This window comes from Cydia pomonella, chromosome 7 (genome assembly GCF_033807575.1).
Source record: "Cydia pomonella isolate Wapato2018A chromosome 7, ilCydPomo1, whole genome shotgun sequence".
Lineage (NCBI taxonomy): Eukaryota > Metazoa > Arthropoda > Insecta > Lepidoptera > Tortricidae > Cydia > Cydia pomonella.
Genome location: NC_084709.1, coordinates 9,465,866 through 9,486,154, shown reverse-complemented (window position 1 = coordinate 9,486,154; position 20,289 = coordinate 9,465,866). Strand labels below are relative to the sequence as shown.

The window sequence follows — 20,289 nt, the reverse complement described above, 5'->3', positions numbered from 1 at the left end:
TCAACCCACAGTCTGTTCCCAGCCGCGTCTCGGTGCAGCGGACATACCGGGACGAGAATTTTGGAAATATCTTAAATCAAATACGTCAAATTGTACAATGAATGCGAGTTTTCGGCTGCTAATATTTAGACTTGGTAGAAATGTCCTAATAAACTAAATGCCTTAGCTCGAATGTTCGCTACACAGCATAAATGTGTTTGCTGATAATTCTTCTTATTTTATACGCTAAAATATCTACTTTTTGAAACCTTGTACGAGTACTTCCCACAACATGAAATACCTCCACCGCATCTTTTAGAAAGATTTCTTTTTCATATTTTGAAAAATCGTGAAATCATAATTCGTCGACAATTGATAAAGTAAACAGCGTGCTACTTTACTTTTTCCGCCACTGATTACGAAACATAAGCAAATATAACACTTCCAGACACCGTCAACATTTGGTCTCCTAAATTAAGTTGATGAATTTCAAACGCAGCCGTAATTAACGTGATGAATATGCGGGCACTCGGTGTGCTCGGCAAACACTGTCTGTCCATACCAAGAACAATTACGTGAAAATGTTTGCGACCACTGTCTGTAAGGACCATTAATATGTTTGCTCGTGTAGGTATCCCTATATTTCAATCTAACAGTGTCCATTGGGCTGACAATCGTCAGCTGCGTCTATGGACCTGGTGAATGTGGCTGAAAGGCACTGATTGGAAAGTTCTCAGTAATCTCCGTGCTGTGGTAACAATGTAGTGGGCTAAAGGCAGGGATCGTTACCGGTACCTATTACTAAAAATCAGTATATTGCCCTCCATTTGCAATTTCTTTGATGTTCTAAAATCGTGTACAAGGACAATAGATTACCATATTAGCTGAATAAAATCGAATTGCTTAGAAATCAATATACCTACCTAATGCTTAGGTCACTTTAATTTAAGATATATATTTTTTGGATAAGTATGCAAAATATTTTTTTTATTAAGCAGAAATATCTGCAAACGATACCACTTAGAAATAAATAAAAAGTTGAAAAATTCAGTCTGGGTCTCGAACTCGCGACTCACTAGAGCGATGGGATAATTATCCAGATTCGCGAGTTCCTGCCTCGTGTTCCTTTTTCCACTTTTCATTTGTTTCTCAGTTTTGGTGTATGCAAAAACCCGTCTTACCCTGTAAACTGTAAAGAAGGAACAACGCAAAAAATTTACAAACAGAAATATCAATAATACAATGAAGCATAGTTACTAAAATAGATCAAAATATTACAAATCCTGAGTCACTTTGTAAACAAGTTATTCGCGTTCAATCGTTTTCGGGTTAGTCATTCCCATCCAGGGGAGTTATTCCCATTTTCCGATCACACATGAGTTCAAGCCTTACGAGAACCAGCCTAAGTGCTCTCTCTGATTATGCATAGTTTGGTACGGATCACGGGGTCTTGTTATACAGGGCTGTGAACTCGACTCTCTCGGTTTGCGCAACTAAAAATATATAGCCAGATTCTGCGAATTTTAGAGGCGATGCTAATCTTCATAGTGTTCATGACACATCTTATGAGGTATGTTGGCGATGATACAAATTCAGATTCTGTTATGTTTCTATGCTGATGGTTTTGAAAGAAGACATATTGAGTTCGGTAATCGCCATAAGTAGTTCGAGTTCGAGTCTCCGTACGAAAGTATGATCTATGTACGTATTTTGTCAATTAGATACATTATTAAGACAATGTAAACGTTGTGGACTCTTGGAAATATTACGAAAAAATACATATTGGGACCGGTTTATAAGGTTGTAACGTACTATAAACGCTGACTTAAAATTAGTGTAATGTAATGTAATCCTGGACTCGAAATAAAAAGCTTTTTTATTATATTTATTTTTTATGATTACGAGTAAAAACAATTCTAAATGAAACTACTCGAGAGCTGAAGTCATTAGTGTAATAACTTTATATAAAAAGCTTAATAATAACGAGCGTCTTGCACATTTTGTAAAGCTTGTAACCATTTCAATGGAAATTCATTTAGGTATTATTTCGATTGTTGCGTTAAACATATAGTGAAAAATAAACTTATTTTGCTTACCTCACAGTACACCTGAAAAGATCTAGTTTGATATCTTCCTTTCGCTATCGGTCTAATTATATTTTTAAGGTGGATGGCATACAACTCGTACCCATATTTTCCAAGTGTTTACGGGGATAATAAAACTAGCAATTGGTCGAATTTGTATCAAAAAGTTCAATTGTTTCCATTCCCGCTAGCTTTGGTGAATCTATGTGACGCTAGGAAACAAACGTCTCTCGAAATTGTAGATTAATGATTACGTGAATCTGGTGAGAGCCCATGTAGCCAATTCAAACTTACATTGTGACATCTAAATTATGTCAATCGCGCGTGCATTTTGCTCTTACCTGTACGTACATTCGTTGGCACGATCGAGACGCACGGGCGACTGACATAATTTTAAATATTTCGATATCATTTTGATTCCACTCCACGTTTTTTTCGCAACAGACATAATTTGGCTGATATGATTCACTGGTTTGTTACAGGACGACAACATTAGATGTTATTTTTATCCTCTAATCTGCAAGAATAAAACTCAACTAGTCTGAAGTTTTTGAGGAACAAATAGGAAGTTGGGTACTTATGGCATTGTACAACTGTTCTGTTTATTTCTGAACAGGTTAATACATTTGTAATACTTATAACAATAATAACTTAACCACTGTTATTCATTGGTAGCTTCCGCCTTGTATGATTAAATTACTCCATCTATATTTGTGATTAAGTTCTGTTCAACTACATGACCAGATTATCTCGCAACTTTTTGACGTTCTTATGCCGATTTATGAACACGATAAATATAAGAACAGCAGGTATCAAATAAAATCACAAGGAGAGACCTCTTATAAGTAGTTTGTTTTCAGGGAACATGTACCTATCTCCGAAAGCTTAAGTACAAAAAAAATATTTGGATAATGCAATATCCGTTTATCTCGTTACCATACTGTGCCATGTTTGAGCTTGCTCAATTGTGGACTGTAGAGTGTCTTATCGCGCAAGGCGCAAATTTATGAGCAGACGAGCCACGGCAACGGACGGAGAGTCATTATCTTATCACCTTATTAGAGAGGTACGGCACAGTGAAATATCTTCTTGCTCATATTTGGAGCGGCCTAACTTGAAAAGATGGAGGTAAGTCCTCCTGTTTTAGAGAAACCACGTTAAGCTTCACTTCGTGAGGTTGAGTTCCGTAGGCAAGCTTCGGAAAATCCAGTGCTGCAGTGTGGATTTCGACATTCAAGTTGAGTGACTACGTCCGTATTTATCCGTTAAGATGTCTACACAGTGAAATTCTCTTAAAAACCTTAACAAAAAAAAGTTACCTACCTGTAAAAGGAGTTGCAAGCGCCTATAAACTTCGGTATCCGCTTACCCAATTGTGGCATGTTCGCCACTTTCGTGGTTTCGTGGTAATTTCCATGGCTCCATAGTTATAAAAATATAAGCCCCCTTGCTTTTTCGTCAGTTGAATAAAAAATCTATTTGTATTATAATAAAATTGTACTGAGCAAAAAACTTTATAGCGTAGGTAGTGTAGCGTTTTGCCACTTATTTAACTAATACTAATCCCCACTTACGCCATTTAAGCTCAAGCAGACAACCCATTCCTTGTTACATCCCAAACAAGTCCCAATTAACGGATCTCGAGTGACAAACGCGTGCCGCCATCTTTGAACTCGTGATTTACTCTCGAGTTTGACTAATGGCCTGATACAGAAATAACTCTAATTTGTTATTTCAAATAAATCAGGTTTAGAATGCACGATACGATAACGACACGATCCGCAATATTATTTGAATACTGAAATAATTACAAGTTGACTTAGGTATGGCTATCTGGATCAAATTTCATAAAATTTGTGTTTTGACATCCATTCTCCTGCGAGAAAGAGGGAAAATGATACATCGAATCCCTTGCGACCGGAGCTGCCGTTGTAAAACTGCTATTGCAAGTTTTTGATACAAAAGGCAACTTAGGAAATGCATTTTGCATTTGCCGAATGTTTTATTTGTTATTATTTGGTTGACTGACTTCGTTGATAAACTAAGTTGATAGGGTCTACATAACTAGGATTTATTTGTGACTACTTCCTGAGTTCTGCATAAGATAAAAAAACTTTTTACAAAAAAAAAGTAAACCGACTTCAAAAATGATTTAAATAAAATATAAAGCTTGTTGCGTGTTGTGTGTGTGTTGTGCTTTTTTAAGTAAGTATATGCGTTACCAACTGATATATTTGAAGTCGGTGACAAGCCAAACTTTGAAGCATACCATGATTTTGGTGCGATTCGATAAGGATGCGGCTATATAAATATGTAAATACAATACGTTGTAATGCCTTAATACCTAAGAATACACATAAATCAAATGTCTTTAATTACCGTCGTAATTTTTATAGAGCTATATTTACTAATTTCGAACTGTCATAGCACGCCAGTGTGGAATTGACACTAAGTTATTTCCAGTCCCTTATCCAGAGAACTTCATTTCAAAATATAAAACAATTCAAAGACCGACTCATGCCAAATTTCACCGAAATCGATTCAGATGTTTAGCCATGGAAATGTAACAAAGAGACAGGCAGAATTAATTTCAGGTTTATAATACCTATTACTACAGTGTAGACATAAAGCTGATTATTTTTGACATGTATTGTTACTATTTGGTTTGGCACCGACTTCAAACATACCAGTTGGTAACGCATATACTTAAAAAAGGATAATATTTTATTATATCCTTTTTGAAGTCGGTTTACTTTTTTTTGTAAAAAGTTTTTATTTTTGTCATATTTAGTTATAAGTAAGAGCTTACGAGTTACACGTGACGCATAAATGAAAAACACAATCATGTTTAACACTAAATTCGTTAACTTTAATAAATAGTCAGGATTTTCCTCGGGTGCGTCTGGGTAATCATACTAATCATTCCTGTCACTACTCTAAATCTATCCTCCACCCTGCCACTGGCCCAATTCCTCAACCCTTCGATCAACCCCTGATCACTGAAACCTTTGACCCTGAACCACCAACACCAAACCTTCAACCGGCATTCCCTGACCCCTCAGCCTCAGACCCTTTAACTCCTAATCCTAATCCCCTGTCCCTCAACATCCAACCCCCGACCACTCAACTCCTACCTCCAGATTCCTCAACTCCCAACCCCTTAGTCTCCGACCGAACCATCAATTCACCACCCCCTCGACCCCTTAACCTCTCAAAGCCTGACTCGTCAAGCCCAAACCCCTCAACCCCCAACCTCAGACCCCCGTTTACCTTCATCACTACCGTCTACCTCACACACCTCTCACACCTACCGCTCACCTCTTATTTTCAACACTACCTACATCAAAAATCATAATACACCCATTACGTTTATTTATATTATCCTATACAACTAAAATAATAAGAAGTCATCACTATTATGTTTATTAATTATAGTTATACGGTTATACTATCTTACTTGAATGCAAGGAACAGACGTCAGTCATAAGTCGAATACTATAAATACGCCGTGCCTGGCTCTTATACGATCTTAAAAGGTTTTGATATATCACTTTTAGTGGGTGGTCGGATATAGCTTTAATGGCGCTCTAAATTAAATATCCTTCTGTTTTATATCACTCAGGTCGATAAAATGCAAGTAGAAACCAACATTACAGCTTCTTAATTTTTTTTATTAAATATCACAGTTTATTCGAATACTATATACAATTTCGCTTACAAATAAATGCAATGTATTTATCAGAATACATTAAAACAGTTCAAACGTAATTACATAAATACTAAATTTTACATACGCAATTTAATTTTTCGTACAAACAGGTGTTTTTAAATTTAAATGCACGAAGATATTTGACGACATAAAAATGTCACCTATCGAATTTAAGGTTAAATCCATAAATAACTATTTCCAAGAGCCCGATTCTGATTTGAATTAATTGTTATGAAGTTGTTATAATATTTGATCTGTCAGCTCAAATCCACAACAGTTTCAGAAAAAGAAAATTAATTCAGAAGCGGGCTCTGACTTGATGTTGTTCATTAAGTTACAGAGATATCTGATACTGAGTTACACCAATTTATCTGAATAGACATGATTGGTTATAAAAAAAATGCATCAATATACTTATTGTAGTCTTTTTAACTTAATTTGACCCTATAAGAAAATAAACGGATACTTTGCGAGTAATTGGTTATCTGTATTTTTTTTTTATTAAATGTGAAACAATTCACAGATTTGTAATAAATGTGCAGATACAAACAATAACTATAACAAACCGACAATACGTAGAACTAAGAACTAAAAGGTGTGCAAATAAATAAATACCTTATACTATCAAACAGTTCGTGTCATCCACGATGACGCGCAGATTTGTCAAATCTCTTCTTAAAAACATGACATTACGAGTCAAGACACACGTCGTCGTAAATGACATGATCTATACTTGTTTCAAAAGTGTCTAATGTATAGTGTGTATACTGTGTCCCTATCGTTAGTTAGTAAATTCAGGAAAGCGTAACAAACCCTTTAGCCAGAGATACAGAATGGCGTTGTATAAAACTTTCAACTTAGAAAAATAAATAAAATCAAGTAATTTAAACTAGGGACTCGACGCTCCATTTTACAAGTTTAATTATTTTCGGCAACTGTAAACAGATCACACTACACAATTGCACATAGCTAAATAAAATCGTTGCAATATTTGGCCACAATTGGAAAAGATACTACCTATACACGCATGTTTAAGTACGAGTGTTTTGATTCGTTTATTTAAGTAACTCCGTCATTGATTCATACAACTATTTTATCTGCATTTCAAAGGTTTAAAATTCAAACCTACGTTTGTGCTAGAATTTGACACGTACTAAAGTACTCGTAATTTTAATAGCGTCCATAATTTATTGTAAGTACCATCTCTCTTCGGTTCCGTGACGAGAAACGTCGCTAGAAATATAATCGCCAATTACTATGACTTCGGCGCATGCCTAGTAGCGGCCCTAGACACAGTTTATCGCGGAAGTTATTACCCGCAAGCATCCGGCCTTTTCCAATTAGTCTATTGCAAAAGGGCTGTTACTCTCTCTTGACCCCAAATAACGAAAATGGCAAATTGCTGGACGCGCCGTCATTGTGCTGAGTTATTAGTGTTGTAATTACAAAGGTATAATAATGTTTTCGATTATTACATAAATAACCAATGACTAACTAGTAAAAAAAACATGAGCTTGTTATGAATCTAAATATTTTATCAATCTGAAAATAAGCATATGTTTGTTTTATGTTATGACATACATATATTGGTATACCAATAACACAATTTTTATAATAAAAAAAATTGAACTTGAACATAGGCCCTTTACGTATTTAAGACAATCCTGTAACATACACTTTATTACAATAGGCTACCAATCCTTGCTCATATTAATATTTCACCTTACAAAAGAAAAAGCACAATACATATTTAACAAATACCGACGCTAATTATATCTTAACGTAATAGCTGTAAGAATTTTTGCGAGCTAACCAAATGTTTTGTTTGCTAACAGGACGATCTTAAGGGGCACCTGATTTCCAGTTCGCCGGACGATATCGGCCTATCAGTTATTCGCGATTGTCAGCTTTTGCCCTTCATATTCTGAATAACCGATCAGGAAGTTGCTGCCTGTAAGTGAGAAGATAACATGTCTCTATTTTTTAAACTTAGTCGGTTCCAGCGCCTTTGTTATTTCACCGGACACGTGAAGTGTTGGAGGCTAATGCCTCAATTGATTTAGATGCCTATTGCTAATTATTAACGGCCGATTGCTATCCAAGCGAGCATATTTGGTTGGTAACGAACCAAATACAACTGTTACATTATATTTTACTCTGATACTACGTAACAACAGTCTATTTGACAACAGTAAGGCATATCTTTTCCCTGTAACTGGAGTCCAGAGGAACTGCCGGTAGCGTGACGGCGACGTCGACTTTCGCGGAGCTGGGTGATGACGTCACCAACTCCGCGAGCTGGGAGGAGCACTCGCTGGAGCGTGACGTCATTGTTCTGGCTGCAGCAATTGATTTTAGATATTATAAATTACAATTCATCCTTTATTGCACATAAGAATAAAAACAGTCACAAGGTACACGAAATTTAAACTGCTGTAAAAACAGATAAGATTGCCGATAAACAATTAAGTCTACGTGGTTACATATAAATATAAATATAAGTAGTACAGCGCCTAACAAGTGATTTAAAAAGGTGATAAATTATTGAAAAAAAAAACAAATTATAAAAATACAGACAATATAAAATAAAATGTAAGTAAGTATGTACGTACGCGTACATGCTTTATAGTTTATATACCTACACCTAAATACACTCAAGAGCAAATACAACACTTTGTTTCAAAAATTGCATATAAAGTATCACGTTTTCATTACTCTTAGTGTATTATAACTGGGTGCATAATTTGTATTGTAAGGTCAAGGTCCACTCGTACGTGTCAAACGGGATAGAGTCAACGAATAAGGAATGGACATTGTTTTTAATGTCGACTCAATCGAACCAGACTAGCTCTGAACAAAATACTCGCATCGCGGCGTGTAACATTTTTATTACCCCGGGGTAATGGGGTATATGACACCTCACCCCGACACGTCACATTAGATCTATCAGTGTCACGTTACCCAAAGGGGTGAACATCACTGAACTCGTTTGTGTATATTTTTGGAGTGGCTATTTCAAGGTGAAAAGTGGTCGTTCCTCGATATTACAAAATAATTAATTATTTAACGGCATGCATTAGAGAATACGTCATTAATCAGTGAAAATCATTTTCAAGAACCTCAAAATTATTAATAAAATTAATTTATAAAATGTATTCCACACTGGAATAAAAAACGATTGTCTCCAGATCTAGGTACACCTTATACAATTTTTTTTTCGCGATTACCTACTGCCTACTGAGCAACTTTTACTATAGGACCAACCCCGAAATCCACTAGGTACAACAAGCAGAAAATGCAGGTCAATGCAACTTTTTATAAAATGCCACAACTTTTATATATGTAGTACTTCTAAGAAGTTATATAATGCAGTTAGGACTAACTTAAGCTGTAAGTACGTATACAAAAATATTGATAAGTTTTAAAATCATAAACTAAAAAAAATTGCTAACATTATACTTAAAATAATATTATGGGACATTATTACACAAATTAATTAAGCGCTGCAGTAAGCTCAATAAGGCTTCTGATGTGGGTACTTAGACAAAGATGTAAAATCAAATATAAATACTTAAATACGCAGAAAACACCAAACTAACTATTTCTGTTTAGCCCAATGGTTGACTGGTAGAGAATGCCTCAAGGGGTTAAGTCCTGCATTTGTACTCTTTTTGCAAATTTGTGCAATAAAGTTTAAATAAATAAAACACCCATGACTTACATTGACACAAATCGCTCTAGTAAGTATACTTACAGTTAGTGTAGCAACTAGACGCGGAGTCGCCGGAAGGGCTGTAGGGTTTCATCTCGTAGTGGTTGCTTCCGGCCGACGAGGGTTGCCGGGTCCGGTTGCCGAAGGGCGACGAGTAGCTAGCGAAGGGAGCAATATTGATAAACGCAGATCGATAACCGGCAATTTGTTTTAGATGATCAATAAAGGGAAGGACATATTGCCTAACAAAATTTACGAAATTATACAGAGTCACGTTTCAAATGTGATCAGAAATGAAATGGTGGAAAACCTAGTTTGTAATCATTGAACTATTATTACTACGTACAGAAAACCAGTATTTTGTGGTATGTATGGTAGTATAGTTTGTTTTAACAACAAACCATAGAAGCGGAGCGTGAATCTGCGACCTAAACGCGTAAGCGACATGAATTTTGGGGTGCTTACGACGTTTTGGTCGCGTGGTACAGCTTGCGATTGCGACAATTTCATTGTTTGTTATGGCTTCTCTATAATAATAATAACTCAATGTTTTAGTTCCAACTTTTAATATCAGTTGTATTCTCTTTTGGAACACTTGAAGATCCAGATGTCGAATTTCTATTTGATCGTTATTAAAACTTATTGCTGTATTATTGCAAAGTAGCTCATTAATTAATGTGGATATAATCGGAGATCAAAGCTCAATTATTACAGTAGTTAGGTACCTGTCTCGCACATGCGGCATATCGTAATGGTTGTCAGGGCCCTGCATCCAGTACTCGTTGCAGGACCTGGTCACATCTGGCCCGGAGACCGCTTTGTCCCGGGTAGGATACGTCTTTGGGATACCTGTACCGAACATTTATACGTCATTGTACAGTCAGCGTCAAATACTTTGTAGCAGTCAAAGTGGCCAAATAGTTCGGTACACCATACTAAATATATGGTGTACCGAACTATTTGGCTACTTTAGTTGCTACAAAGTATTTGACGCTGACTGTACAATGAAGTACATATATCTGGTTTAGTGGTTAGTTTACTGCTTATTTTATTTACTAATGTACAAAACAGTCAAAGCAAAGTTTTAGTGGCACCACATTTTGTTTACATCAGTTATATGTAATACTCATTGCCATAGACCTTATTCTTTATTTATTATCTTGAACTTTTTAGAACAGTCCGTCAGTTATACGAGAACTTGTTTCGTTGTTATTGATACCTAATATTCAATTTAGTAAGTTTTGTCAATATTTTATTCTTACCTGACCTAGCAGCAATGTAGCCTGGCCTTGAATTTTTGTATCTACACCAAACATACAAGATTGCAGCCGCCACCACCAAAATGACGACAGTCATGCCAATGCCGATGTAGAGGGAGAGGTTGTTCTTACTTAGCCCTGTTAGATACATGAACATTTTTAAGCATTTAAACAGGCATAGTTATAAGGCACAATTCATTAACATACCAAGTTACTAATTAAACATGTTACTTACTCATCCCAGTAGAACACAATCCATCAACACAGGCAGCGTGTTGCAGACTCGTGCCCGAACAAGACGAGACCAGCCCACTGATGCACTGCCGCCCCCGAACCCTCATGCAGTCCTCACTGCAAGACGACCAGCCGCCCCAGGCAGACCAAGCTCCTGTAAAAACACTGCGGTCTACCATGGAACCTCCAATTTGAAGGTTCAGCACATTTTATTATAGATTTTACAGCAATATTATGCGATTTCTTAAGTAATTTTCGGTTAAAGACAGAAAAGCAAGTGTCAGGTTGATAAATTAATAAGTTAGTGCTAGAAGAGAATTCTAAATCAACTTTCAGGATCTAGCCCCGATAAGGATACCGTTGTTCACAAAATATGATCGAGAATGGTGGGAAAAAATTATAATTTGTTGCAATGTCATGAGCTTACACAGTAATGAGAACAAAATACTTGATAATAATAAATATGTGTATATTATTATGTTAAATAGATAATAATACTAACAACTAACAGTCAGCCTACTTAAAATGAGGTTACAGCCTCATATGAGTATGACCACAGCACATTCGAAGCAGTACAAATTAAGTAGCGAACCTGGAGCTTCTCACAGCCATTAAATGCATCCGTTTTAAACTTCAATAATCTAATTATTATAAAAGACTCAGCGTGCCGCTTTAATAGGGACCTGATTCCTTAATGAAAGCTGTTACTTCCTGCACTCTAGTGCATGCATATGGTAAAAGCCACTTCGATTTTATGGAGAATGCCTTTACACTCAAGTTTTTATATTAACATTTTAATATATATACATTATAAATTTAAAAGTACCTATTTTTGCTTCTATTAGTTTCCAGCTACAGAAAAGCTTTCCTTAAATTTTGCCTTTAATGTTGTCAACAACAGTAAGACTAACAAGCGCATTCACGTTGTTTGTTCAGCTATATATTTTTTATAATATTACGAGTAACACGCAAGTCATGCAAGTTATAATTTTTCTGTTTCTCTGTAAGTTTTTTGTAAACTGAACTAATTGCTTTTGGTCAATGAAATTCTTCGTCTTACCACTTTGACAGCTCAGGCAGTCCTCATCATTCTGTGACTGTTGACCTCTACAGGGTGCCCCACCATTGGCTGGAGCAGGCTCGGTGCAGGTTCTGGTGCGGCGGCGGCCGCTTGTTGCGGTGCCGCAGCGGCACGGAAGCCAGGGCGACCAGTCCGACCAGCCGCCATTCACTAATTTCAAAAAACAATAGTCATTCGTACCGAACGCAAAACACTAGCTTTACCCATTACAGAGGAAGTTTTCCATTTACGCTTTGTACTTATCGTTGTGATTGGAAAGTAATCCTGAACTAAACCTACTTAAAAAATACAATATTTGCATTGTACATTACAACCCGAAATAATAAATAACATATTTTTAAAAGCAACTACGCGAAACATAAATCAGCTAAAGGATTAAAAATATGTCCAGTAGCCAGTAACAATTCAAATGCTTGGACCATCGTGCAACTACCTATCGTACAAATGGACCTTAATTTCACAAACGGTAGAAATTATGCTTCACAGGATACGGTATAATAAGGAAGAAACCTTTAGTGTGGTTCTCGGTACAGCAAACGCAATATCCTTTTAATCTGTAACCACTGTTGCGTTTTAATACGCAAAACCTCCTCGAAGTGTTTTCGTATACTGACCTAATATTACCTATCTTTAAGGTTTATTTTCCTACTAACATTAATACATAGTCTTCCAGATATTTCGAGAAAACTTCATCTCTTACAAGGATAAAATTAAATTAAAATATTGATATAACGAAGGGCAATTATGGAAAATAGGCAAAAAGGGGTAATAACAAGTTGAAAGATGTACTCAACATACATATTTGTCTTCTTAATAACTTACCATATACTGATATGACAGCAACATCAGACTCCCGGCGGCCGGCAATGTTCTCAGCAACACATGTATAGTTGGCCATATCCTGTACAATTTAAAATGCATCCTTGCAAGATTTTAAAAATATCTTCACAACCATTAACATGAGGTTTCAGACGTTAAAATGAAAAGCTTTTAATTATTCGTAATCAACTAGATCAGCTTTAATTCCAATTTATACAGATTAAGCCACACAATCATACGCCAGCAGTCGTTCAGGTGGATCGACAGGCCTCACTGATTGCCCACGGTGACTGAGCAGGGGTACATAAATTAACGAAACGGGTACATCAGGTTACTATTTGAAGAAAGGCATGTTTCGGGACAAAAAGGGGATAGGCACTGGGTGGGGTTTGGACTAAAAACGTAACAGGTGACCCCCGACGGTTGCAGACAGATGTGTCTGAGTGCCCTTATTTGGCATAAAGGTCATTAAAAGTATTTTTGTGTAGAGTGGTGACGGGTGGCGTACCTACTTATAATATATTTGTTTCATAACATTTAGCAGAGGAACTTAAATACAAGGATTTTACTCTTCAAACAAAATTAAATAAAATACAGTAAGGACTTTTAATTTTGTTTAGTTAGATCTATGATACATTAAAATTAATTAACAAGGGTCCACGGGTTATGATATATTAAAATTAATCCTCTGATATAAGGCCATGGCCAGTGTGATCATTTTCGTTAAAACGGCAAGAAACCCGAGCTGAACATTTTTTATTGGCAAGCAGATTTCTAGGTTTTAGGAGGCGGTTTCTGTTTACTAATATTTTAAGATTTTTTTAGTATAATTTACTTTACGCACCTGTAACCCAATATTTGTTAGCTGTAGCATATTCTCCTTCACGTCCAGCGGCACTCCGTTCCTTGTCCATTTGAGTTCCACTGGCGGCGCAGCTGGCGGTGGCACGCAACGCAGCGTCACGCTGTGCCCCGCCTCGATCGTCGCTGATTGGGGATGCAGGACAAACTGTTTCTTGATGTCTGCAGGCACACAAGCAGTAAGCATCACGTCGTATCAAGACAACGAAGTTTGGTTTGTTTATTATATCGATTGCATCCCTGTTTGTATTGTTAACCCCCTACGCAACGTATAGAGTAGTATTTTCATTGGGGAAGTTGGATAAACTGCTTCATGATTTCTTTAGGGGGACAAGAAACATCGTAGGAGATATATTATTATACGAATTGTATCACAAGTTTCTACGACAATACTCTTTACTTTTGCTTTAACACCCTCATAGTGGCAAGACTGCGACATGACAGAGACAGGCAAGAGACATAGTTATGAAATTTAGGTCTTTGTTCAGATGTTTGATTTATCCGTGTTATAATTGAATTCCTTACTTGTCTTCGGTTACCGCGATATTTACTCATGAAATAAAACCATGGAAACGGATTATCGCGCCGTCGAAACGTCGGAATGTATTTTAAATTATACGCGATATAGTAATCCGTTTCCATCTTGGAGGATTTAACAACCGGAGTCGCCTTTAAGAGCTTACCCCTCTGTCAAAAACCTCGGCCAATGGTCATATGTATTGTATGGACTGACGTTTATCTGACATTACTATTCGTATGTTACGTACAAAGCATACATTTGACGTGCCCCTCCCCCGCAAAAAATGGCAGACTGATTTGTACAGAAAATTCAGACAAGGCGTCTCCGGTTGTTACATCCTCCAAGGTTTCCATAGTTTTATTTCATGAGTCAGTTTCGCGGTAATTGTGTTAAAATATTACTAAAAGGAACTTAAATTAAGTAAAAGCTTTAATAATATTGTTATCTAATATTCTAAACTAACAGTAGTATCTCGCAAACAGGGGTCTCCATAAAGCCGCATTAGATTTCTTGTCCTTGTTTTTCTATTTCGCAGTCTTTTTAATATTTACGATTATTCTTGGCCATAACCCATTAACGATTTGCACCCCAGAATAAGGGCTAGTGAGCATTGTATCAAACAGCAAAGTGCTCAAGTTAACGAGCGGAAATGCTTCCTCTCAGTAATGGTGCACACCCCTCGTGCCTTGAGGGAAATGAGGGATGTTATAAATGAAACTATTCCAGAATTGAGAGTGTCACTTATTTTAAGTTGCACTGGGTTTTGGATATTTTTTTGCTTAGCTCACTCACTAGAATGAAAATAGATGGGTAGCAGAGAGTTTGCGGTATCCAAGTGTAATGAAGGAAGAAGTTGAATTGAACGTCCTACGTTATGAATAATATACGAAGGTACTAAGAATTCTAAAAGTTTCCTAGATATAGAATAAAATGTTTTTTTCAAACTGTCATCGGTCATGAGTCCTTTAAACATATTATCAGAATCAGAATAATCGTATTACCACAATTTTAATACGCTTAAATCATATATGCGGAATTAACTGTTGTCTATTGTCTACTCTGTCTAGCATCTATACCTACAACATACGATAAAAATATTGTTGTATATGTCTTCTCATAATATCTTCCTGTAATTCTAAGAACTCCAAAAATCAGAAATCCAATTTCATTTCCAATATACGCAAAACGTCGCAGACATAATTCAAACACGTCACTTCAGACTGCTGGTTAATAAACTGTTTCGTCGTACTGTCAGCGCGTCATAGTGTGACAGTGATGACTCCGATGACGGGAGTCGGGTGACAGTGCGACTAGATGGGAGGCGTCGCGCTTGACTTGTGCCGCAAGCCGCAAGTTATGTTGAGGGTGTTGACGGTTTAGTGTATATTTAACTTTGTCTCTATTGAGGCGGTTGTGTCGAAATATTTATCCTACATCTCCAGTTAGCGGCTTTTTAATGAACTTCATTGCAATAGGCTGTCGTTCTGCAGATATTAAAATATGTTTTCCACGGACACATTATGAATAGAATTCATTCATGAAGTGGCTATGCACTTTTGCAGCTAGGTGTACCTACCTTTTATATATATATTTATACCTGTTGTATAAATAAACATTAATATATATATAACATTAATATATATTAATATATATATATATATATATACATATATATATATATATATAAACAAGATGGTTGGCACTGTTATATGCTAGCTCTCTAAAATATAAAGATTCATAGGCTGATGCCCCAAGTTTCTTAATTTTAGGATTTTAGGAAAAATTTTAGGATTACGACGAGGGAGACAGACTTTGGTCGGGAAACTTCTGCTTCAACCTGACAAATATTACTGTGCGTATACTAACGAATAGTCCTTCAAGTGCTTAGGCACTACTTTAGTACGAGTACTTTCTTAGGTGTGTCCTTACACACCTCACCTCACCTCAGGTACAGTGAGCTGCGAAATTGCATGGAGAAATTATGAATGAATTCATTGATAGAGTCGCCATGCACTTTTACGGCTGATGGTACCTTCATCGTTACCTACACTAGTGACACTATAGTTTGTAGTATACCTATTCGCGGAATAATTTCCTTTCCCACAAACCGGTTGCCTAGCCTAGACAATACTCATTGTTTAAAATACCTCTTATTTTCCAGGTATTGTCATTGAAACGTTGGCGTTTTTGTTGGTTATGGTTTAAGAAAATGTTATTGTAGGAAATCTAAATGTATCTTACTATTATTGGAATTAATCGTTTTTAGGGTTCCGTACCAAAAAGGTACAATTGAACCCTTATGGTGCGAGTCTGTCCGTCTGTCTGTTAAATCGCTAAATATTTTAATATAGTACACTAAAGAAAAACGTATGCATGCACGTTCAAGCTGTACGGCTACCACCAGTTTGACACTGACATATTAGCCAGCGTGTGCGTAACTTACTTTCTATGCATCTTGCTCGTACTCGCATATTGCGAACCAGATGTATAGAAAGTAAGTTATGTAGACGAGACAATGCTAAGGCAATCGTGGTAACGCTACTGGTTTCAAGTTTAAATAGGTAATACAAGCTCGTGTAATTCTTAATGAAATATTTCGAAGTCGATCTGTATCTAATGTACAAAACAATAACATTTTTATTGTACAAGTTTTTTAAAGTTATTTTTGTTGCAAAGTTTAAATATCATATAATTCATAACTGAACTGCTAACGTTTTTTTGTGCTATAGCCACGCAGGTACCTTAGAAACTTGAAATTATAATCGATTTGGATAAATCCTGGCTTGAATTCTCCGGCAGCTTTTTAACTCGATTTTGCCTGAAGACCCAAAATCGAGTGCGATGCGCATTAAAATTCACTCCGCAATATTTTGATTGGTTGATGCATATAAACATGGATATTAAATCCCGGCCCTAATGACAAAATTTACATAATTATTCATCTGCAAGGAAATTTAGAATGGCCCAAAATTTGAGCGTAACGAAAGGTAGCAGCTATAAATTTTACTGCTTGGTTAGAGAATTAATTGATTAATAAAGTTTATTACTATAATGGATTTGATGATAGGTACTCGCATTTCATTTTAAACTAGAATGAACTATCTATCTACGAAGCAATAAATCTAAGCGACTATTAAAATGCCTTTACCTACTTATCTTTGAGGTAGATACTAAATTAGTAAACTAATTAGGATGAAATCTATACTATCTGTCACGTCCATGTTTTAAGGATACTTAACTTAATACGAATTGTTTTTTAAGCTTTTTAACTTTACATTACATTCTTGTGTAGATACAACATGTAAATAAAACTAGAACACTCACATGCATATTCAATGAACACCGCCTGACTTCTAATTCTTCCTTTACTATTCCAAGCAAGGCATTCGCATCCAAATTTGCCGCCGTAATAATCGTCAATCTCATTTTTGGTCACATTCAACTCAGCTTCAACTACCCTCACACCATTCTGAGGGTCAACATGTTCAAACTGCACAGTTTTGACACTTCTAGCGTCATTACATTTGAAAAATACTTCTAAAGCATTAGCAGCCCTACATAGAAGACTGGCTGGTTTTGTTCTCATGACATATGCGTTTTTCGGTTCTATTAAAAATATGGGTAGACCATCTATTGTTTCGTCATTTTCAGGCAGTGGTATGTAGTCATCGTCTTCGGCTTCTGGTTTTATGTCTGATAGGTACGGGTCAAAGGTTAAAAGTCCATCTGGGTGTATGTATTCCGGTCGGGTTTCCTTTTCAGTTGTGTGTTGAATGTCTGAAACAACATTTCACATATTTGACTATTTCAAGACAACTATTTTGCTTCGATTCAAGTTATTTCATTGGAGTTCTTCTAACACCAAAAAATACCTTAATTATATTTTTTATAACTTTCCTTGTTTATCTCGAAACGATTACGCAATGCATAATAATTCATTGAGACGTTTTCTTGTTTCCGACAGGAAATATAAAGTATGATTTAGGGAGTGATGGCACCGGGTTCCCGTTGCTATAAATTCCCTCATTTGGGGGATGAAAGGAGGATTTGTGACTAAAAGAAGGAATTTAAGCAAATGGCATTTTCTGTTCAGTGCAATACCCTAATAACGATATTTACCAATATACATATATAAAAATAACTCGGTGCTTATAGCATTTGTAATTACAAAGTGTGTCATCGTAAATGTAATATTACTATAAAACTATGACGTTTATAATGACACCCCCACACTTCGTTATAACAAAGTCGGTGCAGATTTAGATTAAACGGACTCAACTGATTTACTCTTTCATCATAAAAAATTACCTCCATTTTTTTCCTTGCCAACGGACATCACAATAAATAATAATAGGAAACACAAAACATATCTTTCCAAACACATTACTAACACTTCACAGTAACAACCACAAAAATAAAAATAAAATAAAAACTATTTAACAGCGCACTTCATTTACAAAATTCTCCAATTTTATTCCACTTTTGCAATTGGAAGTACGTCATTTGATTTTATCTTGATAACACTTTAATTTATTGTTCATTTTTCGACACTTCTTGTTATTATTTGTCTATTGTTTTTTTTTCGTGAAAGCACGTGTTCGGTTACATGGGGGTTTGGGACGCGTGTTCTCTCTGCGGGAGCTTCTGGCTTACTAAATATACATCGAACGCCTTACGATCAACCTGCGTAAGTATGTTATTAAACTTTTAACCGCCTCTAATTACCATGGGCAGGTTTGCTGATGTTTTCTTTCAATTTAATTATAAAGATTCATTGTTGGTGTAAACTTTTATTTGTTTCGTTCAAAGTAATTAAACCGTGAGAACGTAACTATTATAACAAGATATCAAAACTAACACCCCATGAAACTGGTAGATTAAACACGTTAATAGATACCTAAACTACTTTGTTTTAATTTTACTTCGCATACAAACCACAATACATTCTAAATATTGGTTTGCATTTAAATTTTAGAACCACTAGCGCCATCTGTCGCTGCGTCGTAAAAGCAGGGTAAGCTTTCTCTATCTTCTCTCACCCTTCATGTGTCACAAGATAACTGAACGTAGTTTTGATATTTTCGGGTAGATGTCGCCTGTGTCGCTATTAGAAATATTTTCTGAGGCAAGTCTGTTAAGCAGAGAGTTATTTCGATAACCTGTAGATGGCAGTAGATCTGTTCGGTATCGGTACTTACTAGTACAAATTTCTTGTCACCTAACGCTAATTTAGCCTCATCTGTGTTGTTTTTGTCGTTACAGGGGGTCCTCAAGAGATGGCGCTCGTGTGTAAAATACCATTAAATTAAACAAAGATCACTTTATCAAAATCTGATAGAGGATCTGATCTATGTACGCACTCTGAGGTTAATATTAAACAAAATATTAAATTAGTGACGGATTTTTTTAATTTAAGTACCGCTTGCTTGATATCACGCACATTATTTCTGTATGAAATCAATATTTCTAACTATGGCAGGTATATTTTATTACCTACACCCACAATAAAGCCAAAAGTGTTTTTATATTTCGCCCTGGTCGTGTATAGGGACATGATGTTAAATAGCATATAAATATATTTGACAATATGCATTCATTTTTAAACAAGTTACCTGACGATGCTTTCAGATTACCCTTTCTGGCTCTTAAGAATTATTTTAACAAGTCTTTGATGTCGAACGTTTATTAGCAATAACTTATTAAGTACAGAGTCAAGGATTACTTAACGGACAAACATGCATGGTTCAAACCAGTAACTGTATCAAAATCGAGTAGGTAGCAATTAAAACATTGTATTATGTCTATGTCTAGGAGACTAGAGTAGATTCAGATTCACGGTTCAGGTAAGAAAGCATTTTTTAATAGCCTATTTTGTGTCCCACTGCTGGGCAAAGGCCCGCCCTTTCTTCCGCCACTCATCACGGTTTGGCACATGCTCCCGCCAGTCGCTGCAAAATGCGTCGAGGTCATTCCGCCATCTCTGGTCAGCCTCTGCCCCGGCTAACCTGCGATATCTATTCGGTAGCCAATC

The 20,289-nt window shown here is 36.2% G+C and overlaps 1 protein-coding gene across 2 annotated transcripts; it reads right to left on the bottom strand.

Moving 5' to 3' along the window:
- Positions 1–5,460: 5,460 nt before the first annotated feature.
- LOC133519768 (netrin receptor unc-5-like) lies at positions 5,461–18,919 on the bottom strand. Of its 2 annotated transcripts, none has more exons than XM_061853858.1 (10): positions 18,707–18,919; positions 17,583–18,035; positions 13,722–13,900; positions 12,881–12,959; positions 12,038–12,208; positions 10,979–11,131; positions 10,747–10,881; positions 10,210–10,333; positions 9,527–9,642; positions 5,461–8,111 (listed from the first exon to the last, which is right to left on the bottom strand). In XM_061853858.1, exons 2-10 carry the CDS (start codon positions 17,842–17,844, stop codon positions 7,951–7,953), a joined length of 1,380 nt encoding a protein of 459 aa, XP_061709842.1. In that variant the 5' UTR covers positions 17,845–18,035; positions 18,707–18,919; the 3' UTR covers positions 5,461–7,950. The 2 variants fall into 2 exon arrangements, with proteins under 2 accessions (XP_061709842.1, XP_061709841.1); XM_061853857.1 differs by lacking the exon at positions 18,707–18,919 and adding an exon at positions 18,567–18,700.
- Between the last annotated feature and the right edge of the window lie 1,370 nt (positions 18,920–20,289).